Source organism: Oncorhynchus keta, chromosome 16, assembly GCF_023373465.1.
Source record: "Oncorhynchus keta strain PuntledgeMale-10-30-2019 chromosome 16, Oket_V2, whole genome shotgun sequence".
Lineage (NCBI taxonomy): Eukaryota > Metazoa > Chordata > Actinopteri > Salmoniformes > Salmonidae > Oncorhynchus > Oncorhynchus keta.
This window is the reverse complement of record NC_068436.1, coordinates 9,636,484-9,654,176: the sequence shown is the minus strand read 5'-3', so window position 1 is coordinate 9,654,176 and position 17,693 is coordinate 9,636,484. Positions and strand designations below refer to the sequence as shown.

At 41.3% G+C, this 17,693-nt stretch overlaps 3 protein-coding genes across 4 annotated transcripts in view; 1 reads left to right on the top strand and 2 right to left on the bottom strand.

Moving 5' to 3' along the window:
- The window catches only part of LOC118395624 (uncharacterized), a 180,880-nt gene extending 177,341 nt beyond the window's left edge, over window positions 1–3,539 (bottom strand). The window contains exons 1-3 of one of the 2 annotated variants that reach the window (XM_035789502.2): window positions 2,941–3,539; window positions 2,254–2,384; window positions 1,712–1,885 (exon numbers count right to left, since the gene is read on the bottom strand). In XM_035789502.2, coding sequence (XP_035645395.2) covers window positions 1,712–1,885; window positions 2,254–2,384; window positions 2,941–3,199 — 564 coding nt within the window. In that variant the 5' untranslated portion in view covers window positions 3,200–3,539. The remainder of the gene's footprint in view (window positions 1–1,711; window positions 1,886–2,253; window positions 2,385–2,940) is intronic. The other variant, XM_052465141.1, reaches the window with a different exon arrangement.
- The window catches only part of LOC118395564 (neurotrophin receptor-interacting factor homolog), a 238,501-nt gene that overhangs the window by 102,027 nt on the left and 118,781 nt on the right, over window positions 1–17,693 (top strand). The window lies entirely within an intron of this gene.
- LOC127908084 (zinc finger protein 112-like) lies at window positions 13,294–17,313 on the bottom strand. Its single transcript, XM_052465199.1, has one exon. It carries the CDS (start codon window positions 17,143–17,145, stop codon window positions 16,483–16,485), a length of 663 nt encoding a protein of 220 aa, XP_052321159.1. The 5' UTR covers window positions 17,146–17,313; the 3' UTR covers window positions 13,294–16,482.

Below are 17,693 nucleotides of genomic sequence, written 5' to 3'. Positions count from 1 at the left end.
TCAGGTACACACACACACACAGATAACACACTTTCAACATGGAGTGTTTACCCATCCCCATTACATTTAAGTCCTATACTGTAGTCACAGAATGACTTCATTGTTGTTAAACCCATCATGGTGGACATAAAATATGTTGTGGGTAAACAGGCTTCCCATCGATAGTTAGTTTTGATGTCATCATCAGACTAAACTATTTTGACATTTACATTAGGTGTTTGTTAGAGTGTGGATATGTGTAGGTATATATATATCTTTTTTTAAGTCTATATTGGTTATAAACCGCATTGTTAATTAAAGTCTTAGAATGAAAAGTCCCATTTTGGGTTTATTGAACATAAACAAGTGTCAAATACACCATATGAATACCACACATATAAATCTGCATGAACTTCATTTTTTATTAAAAGTGTCTTGGGAAAAAATGTATTAGTGGATGGAAGTAATGAAACATAATTTGTGAACATCATATATCCTACACAGTACAAAAACACAATATGAAATAGACTTTTTAGGCTTAAATATCACACAATGTCTGGATGCAATAGTCTACCAGGAATATTCAACACAAATGGATTACTCTCGTTATTCCAAATGCATCTGTAGATCTTTTCTGTTGACAACAATGAAAATGAATCTTTGTCTTTAATGCAGGGTTTGAAGTACACAACAGAAGCTATGGAGTGAACTGTCTTTTCTGCTGGTGTATCCTAATGTAGCTCCTTTCGGAGAACCTCTTCCTGGAGTGCGTACAGGGAATTGGCCTTTCTCACGTGTGGACCTTCAGGTGCCTTTTTAGGTCACCTGCCTGGGCGAAGCGCATGGGACACTGGGTACAGCTGTAGGGTTTCTCCCCTGTGTGGACCCTCTGGTGTCTTTTCAGGTCACCAGCCTGGGCGAAGCACATGTGACACTGGGTACAGCTGAAGGGTTTCACCCCTGTGTGGACCCTCTGGTGCCTCTTCAGGTTGCCCGCATGGGCAAAGCGCATGTGACACTGGTTACAGGTGAAGGGTTTCACCCCCGTGTGGACCCTCTGATGGATCTCCACCTTCTGGGAGCAGTTGAAGCCTTTGTTACAGAACATGCAGAGGAACCGCTTCTCTTTACCACCTGTTGTTGCTACCCCTTCCCGCGCCTTGGCCTTTTGGTCGTTTGAGTTCGATACCTGATCGAAAAGAACATGGCCTTGTGAATTGGAAGGTGCCATCGACATGGTCACTCGGTGTAAAGGGGAGTGGGTCGCAACATTTAGATTTGTCTCTAAGCTTTCACTGTAGTCTAAGAAGTCACTGGTGTTGCCCTGCAAGTGTCCTTCTCCTAAGTGAGTCTTGTCTGCATTCCATTTCAGAGGAGGGTCGCTCTCCACTTTCACAGTGACCTCATCTACAACCAGACCCTCCCCTTTCTTATCAAGGAACCCTTCAGAGTATACACTATTACTGTACTGGTTCCAGTCCCCTCTCATTGGATTAGTCTGTGTATCTAAGCCCACATGCATGTCACCAGATATCATCTGTGTCTCTGTAGCGTATGAACAGGACGGATCATTGTGAGTCTGTAACACGCCAGAGTCCTTACGGGATAGAACCGTCCTCGGGCTACCGTAAAGTAAATACTCTGTGCAGGGAGCAGGAGGACAGCCCAGTCGCCCCAGCCCCAATAAAGTCTTCGTGTCTGACTTGAGGACGGCGTTCGGCGTTCCACTGACCTCCGTGATGCTTCGTCGGGTCCTGGGCCGCACTGGGGCAGTGGTGGGGACCTCTATGGCTACAGGGGGCTCTCTAGCCACACTAGTCTGGAAGTCTCTGCTGTGCCGTGAGTCCTCCTCTCCTTCAGACCTCTCCAACTTGACCCCAAGACCTGCAGCCTCTGCATCTGCAGACTGACACAAAAAGAGAGGAGGTTATTACTGGTACATGAGTTGGATAACAAGATAGTAGGAAAGATAACAATGCCTCTATGGCAGATGAATTACGATGTACATTTAAGCAAGTGAATAATTAAGTTAAGAATAAATTATTATTTACAATGACAGCCTACGCCGGCCAAACCTAGACAACGCTGGGCCAATTATGCACCGCCCTATGGGACTCCCAATCACATGCCAGATGTGATACAGCCTGGATTCGAACTAAGGACTGTAGTGATGCCTCTTGCACTGAGGTGTAGTGCTGCGCCACTCGGGTGCGCTAAACAGGCCACATTCGAGTTACAAATAACACATTTTTTATGCAACACTATTACACTAACCTCTATCACAATAACATGCTGGGTTGAGGTTCCACCACCCTCATCAACAGTGATTGGTTGGTCATCTCTCCATGTATTGTGTCCCGCTGGCTTCACAAAGCTCCTGTGGCCTCCAGTGAGATGTGCTTCACCTGAGAGAGTTATTGGGGGGAAAGAGGTGGTTCGATTAGCTACGGTGACCGTTCAACGGTATATTGTACATTATTGACACTGTCTAAAAATGGCAAGGACGTTAGGTAAATTCATCTCATAAGTTTGTGACATAGTAGGTAGGTAGCCTAGTGTTTAGAGCGTCGGGACAGAAACCAGATGGTCACTGGTTCAAACACCCAAAGCAACAGGGTTAAAAAATAAATAATCTGTTGATATACCCTTGAGCAAGGCACTACTATGGCAGATCCTGTAAAACAACACATTCCACTGCACCTATCTAGTGTGTGACAAAACATGTTTTACTATCTATGTATTATGATCCATGTATTACATTGTTTTCACTGAGTAAATCATAGTAAATGCTGTAAATTAATAATCAGGTTAGAATATATTGTTTCTTTGCCAAATAATCTGGGGAGATTATACTATAAAAAACTATTAAAAAAACGGACCAAGACCCAATTCTGGGTAACACCGATAACACCATGTGCAGCTGGGAACGGGGCGACAACGCCTGCCTTATGCAAAATGTACCTCTTGCCATTCCTCTGTATTTGTCGAGGATTTTTACACTACTGGGTCGAATGGCGAGGACGCGCTCCCGTGACACCTTCATCTCCAGTAGCTGTAGTCTCCTCCGCAATGCCCTGTTTTCTTTTTGGCTTTGAGTTATTTCCAAACGAAACACTGCATAGTCGTCGTCTACGAGTTTACAGATCTCTGATACGGCTGCATTCGCTAGAACCTCCATGATGGAGGCAATTTGAGTGTGAAAAACCATACAGTTAGCCATTGTAAGCTAACGTTAGCAACTAGCTAGCTAGCGTTACATAGAGAACACTTATCAACCAAGTCCTGTCTCCAGCGCGAATTAAAGACTACATGTCGTAAGTATGTGATGCTATGCAGTTAAAGTATTCATATTTTGAATTCCAGGGTGTTAATAAACATCTAAATAACAACAAAAACGCAAACGTGGAAATTGTTCTTGTGTTCACTTCCGTTTACAGTCTTCTTTGTGTGGTTTTCCGGCAGAATAGACCCTTAGTTGCGTATTACTGCCTTTTACAGGTCGGAGAGTGAATTTCACATTTTGTTCACAGAAATGGATAAGTAGATTGGGGGAATTGAATTGCACCACCATCTTACCCTACATACACGCCACTATACTCATCAAACCTACTCCCCCACATACACGCCACTGTCCCCAACATACCTACCACCCCTTCCCACTACTTTGGCCCTAAAAAGTCATACACCAGACTGCCAGCTTGGGAGGATGGAGCCCATTCTCTCAAGACTCCCTGTAGTTCTTCTACACTAAAATCGCAAACACCCAAAAACGTATCTGCTACTACTACCACCAAATCAATCTTCTGGAATATATGTTCCATCTGTGCGGTGCAATTAATGACCATAGCAATAAACACCAAGAAGCCAACCTTAAAGCACAAACTGTTTGGATCACTCTGTACTGGGCTACTTCTCACATCGATCCTCTCAGGCTCCTTCACCCTTTTCCCACCATCATCTACTTTCCTCACTGCCTCGGCATGACATTTTCTTCACTACTTGAGCCCCGGCAACCTCAAACTGTCTCTCTCGCACCAGACACTTCTGATCCCCAGCAATATGGGCACCCCCACAATTGACACAGCTTTTTCCACTGAAACACACCCCTTTGTCCCATGCCCTCCTGCACACTTCTCACATCTTGGAATATTCTTCCTACACATTACCATAAGTTTGACAACTAAAACATAGTAGGGGGTTCAAAACAAAAGCTCTCAACGGATAAGTTACATATTCTAACATGACTTTATCGGGTAAACACTGGGGAGGGGAAAGGGTAAAGACGAGCTCACTTCAGTCTCGCGCCCTCCACCGAGTCTGCATCACACCAAACGGAGGGCCTCATTTACACTGAAGAGAAAGGATGTTATTGGTTGATGTCCAAGTTCAAAGGGTGTGGTTAAATTAAAAAGCTATGCGTTCTGTTCTTTGAAATATGATACTGCCAGTGGTGGAAAAAGTACCCAATTGTCATACTTGAGTAAAAGTAAAAAAATAACTAAATAGAAAAGTCGACAATAACTAAATCCCACAGTTGACAGTGCATGTCAAAGCAAAAACCAAGCCATGAGGTCGAAGGAATTGCAGGCCTTTTTGGTAGAGTGGCCAGACAAAAGCTCTCCCACCAGAGGGGAAGGAGGGAAGTGGGTCCGGTTCTAGGACTTTAACGACCGGTCGTAAACTTCCTCTCTCGTGCACTGCAGTATGGAGAAGTCAAAATTGTTTGTGTGTAGCGAGAGACTCTGCCCCAAAACGTTAACATCAAAAGGTTGGATATTAAAACAATATTTATACACAAAGAATGTGGGAAATGTTCAGGAGGGACTTAAAGAACAATCATGTCAGATAATTTATTGTTTGGTGATATCATTAAAGATGTTATAACGGAAACATTGTAACTTTAAGAGATATCACAATGGATATGTCAGAGTTACATCAAAATGTTGTAAATATCTTATATGATTAAATATGAAACTATTTGTGAGAAGATGAAATGTGATTTTAGCCTTCTAAATGAGAATTGTTTTTCATGTAAAGTTTCATGTAAACTAGGGTTCGTGCAGATTTGAAGTCAACAACGTTCAGAATGAGACTGATATGAGGTAATAATAAGTATGGATGACTAATATGATAACGATATTCTGATATTCTTCAGTTATTTCGGGAAACGGTAACTTATTAAACAAACTTTTCCATGGTGCCCCAAGATTGCTAATGAGTTAATTGTTACATGATTCATTTAATCCCGTAATAACTAAACCGTTAATTGACTTGATTTTGAAACAGTCCTCCCATTAATGATAGTCACGTCACGACACTTGTAATAGAAGGTACAGTACGAAAATAAGGAGATGACCATTGGGCTACAGGAGATGAGAATTGCAGGTAACATATGAGGTTCATTTGATTTTATTCATTTTAGCAATGATGCTTGCAAAAAGGTTGTAGTTGTTCCCATAGTATATAGACCAGGGGTATTCAACTCTTACCCTACGAGGTCCGGAGCCTGCTGGTTTTCTGTTCTACCTGATAATTAATTGCACCCACCTGGTGTCCCAGGTCTAAATCAGTCCCTGATTAATGGGGTACAAGGTAAATAAATAGAAAAGCAGTGGAACTGGCTTCGAGGTCCAGTTGAGTTTGAGGGAGTTAGAGCAACCATGTACTGTCTATGTAGTCCTAAAACTGATTCTGGATAAGCTAAATACTGGGCTCACAGCTAACCTTTTAGGTCAATAATATGCTGTTTAAATACAAATGTTGTTGGCTTTATAATCGTGAGAGAATTATGCTTTGAACTGCGGAGTAGTAGCTGGGGTCTCCATGGAGTTAGATACTGAATAATTAAAGAGAATCCAAGATGTGGTTGGTGCCGTCCCCTGAACCACATGGTGAACCGGGAAAAGGAAGAAACTCAGTTGGTTCCATTGTTTTTTTTATAAAGAGCACATTCCTATGCATGTAAAGTTAGGTTACGAAAACTATGCAGATAGAGTATTTGTCCATAAGCCACTACAAAGCAAAAACTGTAAAGGATTTGGCCATGTCAAAAATGTTTGCAGACGGAAGGAGTATATTGAAGGTTGGAGTGAAGAAGGTCAGTGTTGCAATTGTGGTGGGGATCATTATCCAGAGTTCTTGGAGTGTCCTGTAGGGGAAATCTTGCATGGAGCCCCAGACCGAGGGTGATTGACCTTCATCTTGAACTTCTTCCATTTTCTAATAATTGCGCCAACAGTTGTTGCCTTCTCACCAAGCTGCTTGCCTATTGTCCTGTAGCCCATCCCAGCCTTGTGCAGGTCTACATTTTTACCCCTGATGTCCTTACACAACTCTCTGGTCTTGGCCATTGTGGAGAGGTTGGAGTCAGTTTGAGTGTGTGGACAGGTGTCTTTTATACAGGTAAAGAGTTCAAACAGGTGCAGTTAATACAGGTAATGAGTGGAGAACAGGAGGGCTTCTGAAAGAACAACTAACAGGTCTGTGAGAGCCGGAATTCTTACTGGTTATATTTAATAAAATGCAAATGAATTACTTAATCATACAATATGATTTTCTGGATTTTTGTTTTAGATTCCGTCTCTCACAGATGAAGTGTACCTATGATAAAAATTACAGACCTCTACATGCTTTGTAAGCAGGAAAACTTGCAAAATCGGCAGTGTATCAAATACTTGTTCTCCCCACTGTATAACATTTCTGGGATCTTTTATTTCAGCTCATGAAACATGGGACCAGAACATTACGTGTTGCTTTTATATTTTTGTTCAGTGTAGTTATACCTAACCAGTTAAGCTGACTTTTCTCAAAACAACCCTGTGGCTAGTTACTTCGTGTGCCTCATGCTAACCAGTACAGACAAATATCACTCCAGAAATGTCAAAATTCTAGACCATTTCTCCCCTCCTGCAGCAGCTTTAGCTCATCTTGAGTGACAGAAAAATGCAGTGAAAACCAGCGTGCTGCAAACATTCTAAAATGTTTTGTCACCGGTGCTGGTTTTTAGTCCTTTAAGTTGCTCCTACGGCACTAATCTGGTGAGCACCTTTGGAGCTCCGCCCAAGCAAAGCATTTTATTGGTTTGACGAAGACATAGCCGTCTCATGGTATGGTGGGGTATGCAAAACTTTGAGGACCTATCTCCTGAACGTTTTGACATTCAGGTAAAAAAGCAACTTTCTGACCCTTATACCATGGGCAAATATGTATGGAAAAGTGTCATTCAAATCAAAATGGGTGCAGTTAAAAAGGGATTGAAATCAAATGTAATGACCCTTTGATTACTTGACACTCTTTAATGGTTTGATAATTCAAAGGCATGGTCCCACACTTAAGACAAAATGTATCAAGACCTGTGCCCCGTATCCACAAAGAGTCTCAGAGTAGAAGTCCTGCTCAAAGATCAGCATGTCTACATAGTCTTATTCATTATGATCTAAAAGCCAAACTGATCTGATCGTAGATCAGCACTCCTACTCTGAGAGGCTTTGTGGATACGGGCCCTGACCTAATATCATTCAGACAGTAGTTCACAGTGGGCTCACCTCAGTGAGATTGTGTGTGGTCCTGTGCTGCTCAGCTGGTTTTTCTGTGGTTTCAGGAGGTGTAGTCTGGTTGTCCTCCATGACCATTGTCCCCTCAGGGTTCCCCAGACCCTCCTCATACCCCTTCTTCTCCTCCTCCTCCTGCAATAGAGATGTAATACAGATTACACATACATACAGTATACTCCTTTAGGTATGTACACATGCACACACAGATAAAACACCATTTCAACATGCAGGTTTTTTTTCTGCACAGCCTATGTCCAAACAGTAAAAACATAAATATTAAAAAATAAAAATGGATGAAAAAACATTTTCGGTGTAAATGTACAGTGGGGCAAAAAAGTATTTAGTCAGCCACCAATTGTGCAAGTTCTCCCACTTAAAAAAGACGAGAGAGGCCTGTAATTTTCATCATAGGTACACTTCAACTATGACAGACAAAATGAGAAAATGGGAGATTGTCATATGGTCGGATGAAACCAAAATATAACTTTTTGGTAAAAACTCAACTCGTCGTGTTTGGAGGACAAAGAATGCTGAGTTGCATCCAAAGAACACCATACCTACTGTGAAGCATGGGGGTGGAAACATCATGCTTTGGGGCTGTTTTTCTGTAAAGGGACCAGGATGACTGATCCATGTAAAGGAAAGAATGAATGGCGCCATGTATCGTGAGATTTTGAGTGAAAACCTCCTTCCATCAGCAAGGGCATTGAAGATGAAACGTGGCTGGGTCTTTCAGCATGACAATGATCCCAAACACACTGCCCGGGCAATGAAGGAGTGGCTTCGTAAGAAGCATTTCAAGGTCCTGGAGTGGCCTAGCCAGTCTCCAGATCTCAACCCCATAGAAAATCTTTGGAGGGAGTTGAAAGTCCGTGTTGCCCAGCAACAGCCCCAAAACATCACTGCTCTATAGGAGATCTGCATGGAGGAATGGGCCAAAATACCAGCAACAGTGTGTGAAAACCTTGTGAAGACTTGCAGAAAATGTTTGATCTCTGTCATTGCCAACAAAGTGTATATAACAAAGTATTGAGATAAACTTGACCAAATACTTATTTTCCACCATAATTTGCAAATAAATTCATAAAAAATCCTACAATGTGATTTTCTGGAATTGTTTTTCTAATTTTGTCTCTCATAGTTGAGGTGTGAAAATTACAGGCCTCTCTCATCTTTTTAAGTGGGAGAACTTGCACAATTGGTGGCTGACTAAATACTTTTTTTGCCCCACTGTACATGACTAAAACTAGATAAAGATAAATGGAACAGTATATTTTAATAAGATAATCATTAAGAACTAACAATCACCAAAATAAAAGCTAGACAGTCAGCGACCGCACCGTTGGCCATGCTCCCTGTCACACCCACCACATATGCCCCATTTTGATCCAGAAAAAAACCCTGACATGGAGGGTTTACCCATCCCCACTACGTTTAAGTCCTTTACTGTAGTTACAGAATGACTTCATTGTTGTTAAACCCATCATGGTGAACATAAATATGATGTGCGTAAAAAAACAAGTCAGCTATGCAAAGTCAAAAGTCAGACAAACCTAACTAAACTATTTTGACGTGTACAGTAGGTGTTTGTTAGTGTGTGGGTATGTGTAGGTATATGTACTATGTGTAGTTATATTTAGTAAGTGTATATTGGTTATAAAGTGCTGTTGGGTGTATACAGAACAGGGTGAGATCAGATGTGATGTATACAAAAGAGAGTCAATGAAAATCTTAGAATGAAAGTCACATTTTTGGTTTATTAAACAAGCGAGTTTTAAAATCACCAGATGAAAACACCACACACACGTCAACAAAAAATCTGCATGAACTTGATAAACTGCATCAGTATACTCATTAAAAGTGTCTTGGGTGAAAAAACATTAAGCAGTTAAACGGAAGTAATGAAATAGGCATTTGTGAACATCATATTGCCTATACAGGACAAACACAATATGTAATAGACTTTTTAGGCTTATATACAGGGCTTTCAGAAAGTATTCATACCCTTTGACTCATTCCACATTTTATTGTGTTACAGTTCGAATTCAAAATGGATAAAAAATAATTAAAAAAAGTATATAAATAATATAACCCAGAACGACAAAGTGAAAACATGTTTTTAGAAATATCACATTTACATTAGTATTCACACCCCTGAGCCAATACTTCGTAGAAGCACTTTTGGCAGCAATTGCAACTGAGAGTCTTTCTTGGTAAGTCTCTAAGAGCTTTCCACACCTGGATTATGCAACATTTGCCCATTATTCATAAAATAAAAATATAAAATATACAAGCTCTTTCAAATAGGTTGTTGATCATTGCTAGACAAGCATTTTCAGGTCTTACCTCAAATTTTCAAGTAGATTTAAGTCAAAACTGTAACTCGGCCAACATTCATTGTCGTCTTGGTAAGCAAATACAGTGTAGAACTGCCTTTGTGATTTGGGTTATTTTCCTGCTGAAAGGTGAATTAATTTCCCAGTGTCTGGTGGAAAGCAAACTGATCCAGGTTTTCCTCTAGGATTTTGCCTGTGCTTAGCTCCATTCCATTTATTTTTTTTATCCTGAAAAATTCCCCAGTCCTTATCAATTAAAAGCATACCATGATGCAGCCACCACTATGCTTGAAAATATGGAGTGGTACTCATTAATGTGTTGGATTTGCCCCAAACATAACACTTTGTATTTATTCAGGACAAAAAGTGAATTGCTTTGCCACATTTCTTGCAGTATTACATTAGTGCCTTGTTGCAAACAGGATGTGTGTCTGGAATATGTTTATTCTGTGCAGGCTTCCTTCTTTTCACTCTGTCAATTAAGTTAGTATTGTGGAGTAACTACAATGTTGTTGTGTCAGTGTTCTCCTATCACAGCCATTATTCTCTGTAACTGTTTTAAAGTCACTATTGGCCTCATGGTGAAATCCCTGTGCTGTTTCCTTGCTCTCCAGCAACTGAGTTAGGAAGGCTGCTTGTATCTTTTTAGTGACTGGGTGTATTGATACGCCATCAAAAGTGTAACGAAAGGGATTTTCAATGTCTGCTCTTTTTACCCATCTACCAATAGGTGTCCTTCTTTGCGAGGCATTGAAAAACCTCCCTGGTCTTTGTGGTTTAATCTGTGTCTAAAGTTCACTGCTTGACTGAGGGATAATTTTATGTGTGGGGTACAGCGATGAGGTAGTCATTCACAAATCAAGTTAAACACTATTATTGCACACAAAGTCCATGACACTGATTATGTGACTTGTTTAGCACATTTGTATTCCTGAACTTTGTCGTGGAAGGATCAGAATTTGTTGGTAACATTTGTAAGATGTTTTATATTTATCAAATGTGTGTAAGTTACTTCTCATCAGAATGGTATTTTTGTATAATACTGTGGCGAGGTTGCAGTTATCTGTTCTATGTCAAGACTAAGTTGCATGGGCCGGCTGAGAGGGGAAAGGTCAAAGTGTCATCATGTGTAAACATATCTTTTACTCCCTACCTTTCCCAGTGGGGAAAGGAGGGTTGCAGTGTCTGGAATCATTCTATGCTCCCTCTAATGTTGCTTTTATCTTAACCTATAGCCTCACTCTCCTCTCCATGAGTTTGTCCAGGTTTGGTTGTATTTTGAGTTGGTTGTATCTAAATGACAATTTGATATATGCCTGTTGATTTGGAGGATTGGTTTATGGTTCTGGGGTTTGGGAAAGGAGACAAAGCTGAACGATGAATTATGTCTATGCTGTCTGACTATGTGTGTCTTTGCTATTAAAGGAACTCAGTTGCATTGTAAGGGGGCTCTCAGAGAATTCACTGGGAGACACTGAATTTATCTGAGAGTCACAGGATTGTGATAAGAGCTCATATAATTAAAGATGGACTTTTATAACTAACTCTGACGTGTGTGTGTGGTTTGCTCCCATGATTTGGTAAATAGAGGACATTTCCACAACAACTTATTTAGGCTTGCCATAACTAATGGGTTGAATACTTACTGACTCAAGACATTTCAGCTTATCATTTGTAATTCATTTGTAAACCTTTTGGAAAAACATAATTCCACTTTGACATTATGGGCTATTGTATAACCCAGTGACAAAAATATACATGTAATACATTTTAAATTCAGGCTGTAACACAATATTGTATTATATGCCTTATACAGTTGAAGTCGGAAGTTTACATTCATTTAGGTTGGAGTCATTAAAACACGTTTTTCAACCACTCCACAAATATCTTGTTAGCAAACTAAGGTTTTGGCAAGTCGGTTAGGACATCTACTTTGTGCATGACACATGTAATTTTTCCAACAATTGTTTAGACAGATTATTTCACGTATAATTCACTGTATCACAATTCCAGTGGGTCAGAAGTTTACATACACTAAGTTGACTGTGCCTTTAAACAGCTTGGAAAAATCAAGAAAATTATGTCATGGCTTTAGAAGCTTCTGATAGGCTAATTGACATCATTTGAGTCAATTGGAGGTATACCTGTGGATGTATTTCAAGGCCTACCTTCAAACTCAGTGCCTCTTTGCTTGACATCATGGGAAAATCAAAAGAAATCATGTTTTGACTCTTCAAACATACCAGAGTCGCTATATGCGATCCCTGACTCTGCTTCTGGTACGCAAGCTATTTTAATTAGTTCCCCGCATCCAGTGCAGGCGGGAGGGATTGTTAATTGCGCTACCGAACTGCCCCTAATCAAAACGAAACAAAACGGCCTAAACCCAGCCGTCAGAAAACACAGAAAATTTAACTTTTTTCAATGTGTCAATCACTCTCGAGTCATCTGGGACCCACGAGCTATCTAATTCAACATCTACTCACAGACTCCAACCTTGACTTTCTCTGCCTCTCAGAGACATGGCTCCATAAGCACTCTCCATATGCTGCTTTGATTGTGCCTGGCTACAATGTTTTCAGGAGAGACAGGATTGAAGGAAGAGGAGGGGGTGTGATGATTTACATTAAAGAACATATCCGATGTAAACAAATTGAGTGGTAATGTGATAATGAACCAGAATGTATCGGCCTGAACGTTACACTGTCTCCCCAAATGTTTTTTACCCTCATTGGAATGTATAGGCCACCTTCCACCAAAAGTGTGTTTTTTGATCAGTTTAATACCATGGTTAGGGAATGTGATTTTGGGAAAGAGGTCATCTTAATGGGAGATTTTAACATTAATTATGAAGACAAGTGTTGTAGGAAAACCCTCAAACGGATCACTAATACCTTTGACCTTACACAGCTAGTTAAAGGGCCAACCAGGGTGACTTGTTGCTCTAAAACACAGATTGATTTGGTGTTCAGTAATAAACCAGAGAGAGTGACTAAATCATTCAATATGGTTACTGGGCTGTCTGATCATAATCTGACACTTATAGCCAGAAAGCTGTCTAAGAGCAGGTTTAACCTCTCTACTGTTAGAAAGCCGGATCAACTCAGAATACCTAAGAGTGAATTAAACTATTTTGAAAAAGCAATTAAGGGAATAAACTGGAATGATCTCTTGTCCTATACAGACGTGGAAGCTGATAGTCAGGTTTTTCTATCCACAATCCAGACTACAATAAATGGCTTCCTAAAGAAAATCAAATCCAAACCTGGCCAAAAGAGCACTCTTCCTTGGCTAAATGGAGAAATCTGGAAATTGATGAAAGAACAAGATTATGCTCTAAAAATAGCCCTAAAATCTAAATTAGAGCATGACAGACGTAGGTTTACCATGTTGAGAAATAAGGTGATGAAAGAAATCAGACAGGCCAAGGCAAACTTTTTTATTAACATAATTGGTGAAGCAAAGGGAAATTCTAAATTGATATGGGAGAATCTAAAAAAGTTAACAGGGAAAGACCATAGTAACACTGCAAAAAGACTAGAAATCATGGTGAGTAACAATCTAACACAGGATGCAGTCGAAATAGCAATAGCCTTCCATTCCTACTTTGTTGACTCTGTCAGGGTACTGACACAGAACCCCTCCACTGGTTTCTTGGGCTCAGTGCTAGTGAATGACACTCAACCTGTCTTCATCATAAGGGAGGTTTCTGAGTCAAAGGTGAACAAGGTGATTAGCTCACTAATCACCTTGTCGGCCATAATAACGGCCATCTTTAAATCAGGCGACCCTGCTGACGTGAGTAACTACAGGCCCATTAGTATACTACCTGTGGTGTCAAAGGTTGTTGAAAAGTGTGTAGTAGAACAACTGATTGCCCACCTCAACAACAGCCCCTTCACATTACACTCCATGCAGTTTGGCTTCAGAGCAAAACACTCCACAGAAACGGCCAACTGCTTTTTTCTGGAAAATGTGAAGTCCAAGATGGACAAAGGGGGTGCTGTTGGGGCTGTGTTTCTGGACCTAAGGAAGGCTTTTGATACTGTTAACCATGAGATTCTCATCACAAAATTGTCCAAGTGCAACTTTTCCCCTGATGCCTTGAGATGGATGAAATCATACCTTGAAGGCAGAACTCAGTGTGTCAGAGTGAGCAATGAGCTGTCGCCCACTCGTAGCTATGATGTGGGCGTGCCCCAAGGGTCAATACTGGGGCCCCTCCTGTTCAGCCTGTACATTAATGATCTGTCTTCTCTCTGTACTGGGTATGAAGTTCAAATGTATGCAGATGATACAGTGATATATGTGCATGCAAAGAGCAAACAACAAGCTGCACAAGAACTCACTACTGTAATGGTCCAGGTTACAAAGTGGCTCAGTGACTCGTGTTTGCATCTCAATGTGAAAAACACTGTTTGCATGTTCTTCACAAAGAGGGCAACAGATGCTACTGAGCCAGATGTCTATGTGTCAGGGGAGAAGCTCCAGGTGGTATCCGATTTTAAGTACCTTGGCATCATACTTGATTCCAACCTCTCTTTTAAAAAGCATGTGAAAAAGGTAATTCAAATAACTAAATTCAACCTAGCTAATTTCCGATTTATACGAAAGTGTTTGACTACAGAGGTAGGAAAACTGTACTTCAACTCTATGATACTCCCCCACTTAACATACTGCTTGACTAGTTGGGCCCAAGCTTGCTGTACAACATTAAAACCTATTCAGTCTGTCTACAAACAGGCTTTCAAAGTGCTTGATAGGAAGCCCAATAGCCATCATCATTGTCACATCCTTAGAAAGCATGAGCTCTTGAGTTGGGAAAATCTTGTGCAATACACCGACGCATGTCTTGTATTCAAGATCCTTAATGGCCTGGCTCCCCCTCCACTCAATATTTTTGTTAAACAGAAAACCCAGACATATGGCAGCAGATCCACAAGGTCTGCCATGAGAGGTGACTGTATAGTTCCCCTAAGGAAAAGCACCTTTAGTAAATCTGCATTCTCTGTGAGAGCTTCCCATGTCTGGAATACACTGCCATCAGACACACATAACTGCACCACATATCACACTTTCACAAAATGCTTGACGACATGGCTAAAGGTCAATCAGATTTGTGAACATGGTCCCGAGCTGTGTGTTGCCGCTTTCCATGTTGTCTGTTGTCTGTAGCTTGTGAGGTGTGGAAACACTTTGTTGCTTTTATGAATTTTGTCTTGCTGCTTTTTGTTCTATGTTGCTCTGTCTGTATGCTACGTCTTGCTTGTCCTATGTTGCTCTGTCTGTATGCTATGTCTTGCTTGTCCTATGTTGCTATGTCTTGCTTGTTCTATGTTGCTATTGTCTATATTGTAATTGTTTTTAATAACCTGCCCAGGGACTGCGGTTGAAAATTAGCCGGCTGGCTAAAACCGGCACTTTTACTGAAACGTTGATTAATGTGCACTGTCCCTGTAAAAATAAAAAAATTAACTCAAACTCAAGACCTCAGAAAAAAATTGTAGACCTCCACAAGTCTGGTTCATCCTTGGGAGCAATTTCCAAACGCCTGAAGGTACCACGTTCACCTGTACAAACAATAGTATGCAAGTATAAACACCATGGGACCACGCAGCTGTCATACCGCTCAGGAAGGAGATGCGTTCTGTCTCCTAGAGATGAACGTACTTTGGTGCGAAAAATGCAAATCAATACCAAAACAACAGCAAAGGACCTTGTGAAGATGCTGGAGTAAACGGGTACAAAACTATCTATATCCACAGTAAAACAAGTCCTATATCGACATAACCTGAAAGGCCGCTCAGGAAGGAATAAGCCACTGCTCCAAAACCGCCATAAAAAATCCAGACTACGGTTTGCAACTGCACATGGGGACAAAGATCGTACTTTTTGGAGAAATGTCCTCTGGTGTAATGAAACAAAAATAGAACTGTTTGGCCATAATGACCATCGTTATGTTTGGAGGAAAAAGGGGGAGGCTTGCAAGCTGAAGAACACCATCCCAACCGTGAAGCACGGGGTGGCAGCATCATGTTGTGGGGTGCTTTGCTGCAGGAGGGTCGGGTGCACTTCACAAAATAGATGGTATCATGAGGGAGGAAAATTATGTGGATATATTGAAGCAACATCTCAAGACATCAGTCAGGAAGTTAAAACTTGGTCGCAAATGGGTCTTCCAAATGGACAATGACCCCAAGCAAACTTCCAAAGTTTTGGCAAAATGGCTTAAGGACAACAAAGTCAAGGTGTTGGAGTGGCCATCACAAGACATGATTAAATAAATAAAAGCTGAAATAAATAATTCTCTCTAGTATTATTCAGACATTTCACATTTTATAAGAAAATGGTGATCCTAACTGACCTAAGACAGGGAATTTGTACTAGGATTAAATTTCAGGAATTGTGAAAAACTGAGTTTAAATGTATTTGGCTAAGGTGTATGTATGTAAGCTTCTGACTTCAATTGTATATCACACAATGTCTGGGCCTTGCACTTCAACGATTAAGCCACGACTGCTGTTATTTTATGCATCTTTGTCATCTTTCTGCATCTACTTTTAAAGCAGGGTTTGATCTTAGCATCAGAAGCTATCGAGTGGAATGGTTACTTTCTATGTTATAGTGGAATGGTTTTTCTGCTGATGCATCTTGAGGTATCTCCTCTCCGAGAACCTCTTCCTACAGTGAGTGCAGTCGAATGGCCTTTCTCCCGTGTGGACCTTCAGGTGCATCTTCAGCTGGTGCTGGCGGGAGAACCTCTTCTCGCACTGGGGGCAGCTATAGGGTTTCTCCCCTGTGTGGACTCTCTGATGCCTCTTCAGGCTGGATGATTGTGAAAAACTGGCCTGGCACAGGTGGCAGCTGAATGGTTTCTCCCCCGTGTGCATCCTTTGGTGGATCTCCACCTGTTTGCAGAAACTGAAGACTTTCCCACAGAATGAACATGGGAAGCGCTTCTCTTTGCCACCAGATCTACTGATAGCATCACTACTACTGTCATTTGTCAAAAGGCTTGTGTAGCCATTTACTGTTGAAGCACTAGCATGGTCTGAGGTCTGGTTTAACATTAGGAGACTGTGAGGAGGACGAAGGCCAGGGAGTGTCTGTGTTGTCGCAGGGTCCATGTTCCAGTTGAGAGATCCTAAAGAAGGCAGGCTGAAGGCAGCACCTGTTAGGGGATTAACCTGAGGTGCCAACAGTCTCTCTGAATCACAACTATAGGAGCAGGACGGAGTATCACTAGCAGAGTTTGTTTCTGTTCTCTCCCGCCGCATATGGATACCTCCCTGTCCCTGCGGACCAAATCTATGCCTCACCCTGGTCTCAGCCAGTCTGTTGTCATGGAGACTAAGTTTGGTTGTTGTTTTGTGTTCAACTGTCTGTTTCTGGTTGTGGTTAACAGTGTTGTTCACCAGCCCAGAGTTGAGGACGCTGTCCCATCCACTGACCTCCACTATGTCACCTCTGGTCCTGGCCTGCTCAGTGATGTTGTCCCCTGGGCCCTTGGCTGCACCGGTCTGGGCCTTGGAATCCAAAATGGTCACCCAGTCTCCTCTGTTAGCCTCCAGCCAACCACCTGCAGGAAGAGGTTACAAAATAGACTTTACAAACATGGCAGAGAACTCTACATATGGATTTTTGTTGTTGTCAATTACCTGGTCAAGTTTATAGATTATAATGTCTGTTTTTATATGTAAACATAAGTTCCATTGATTTTATTTTATGAATTAAGAAAATATAGAAAAGAAAATAGCCAGGCGCATCACCATTCCCTGTGAAGATCCATTACTTTATTTAGGCAGGTAGCCTAGCGGTTAAGAGC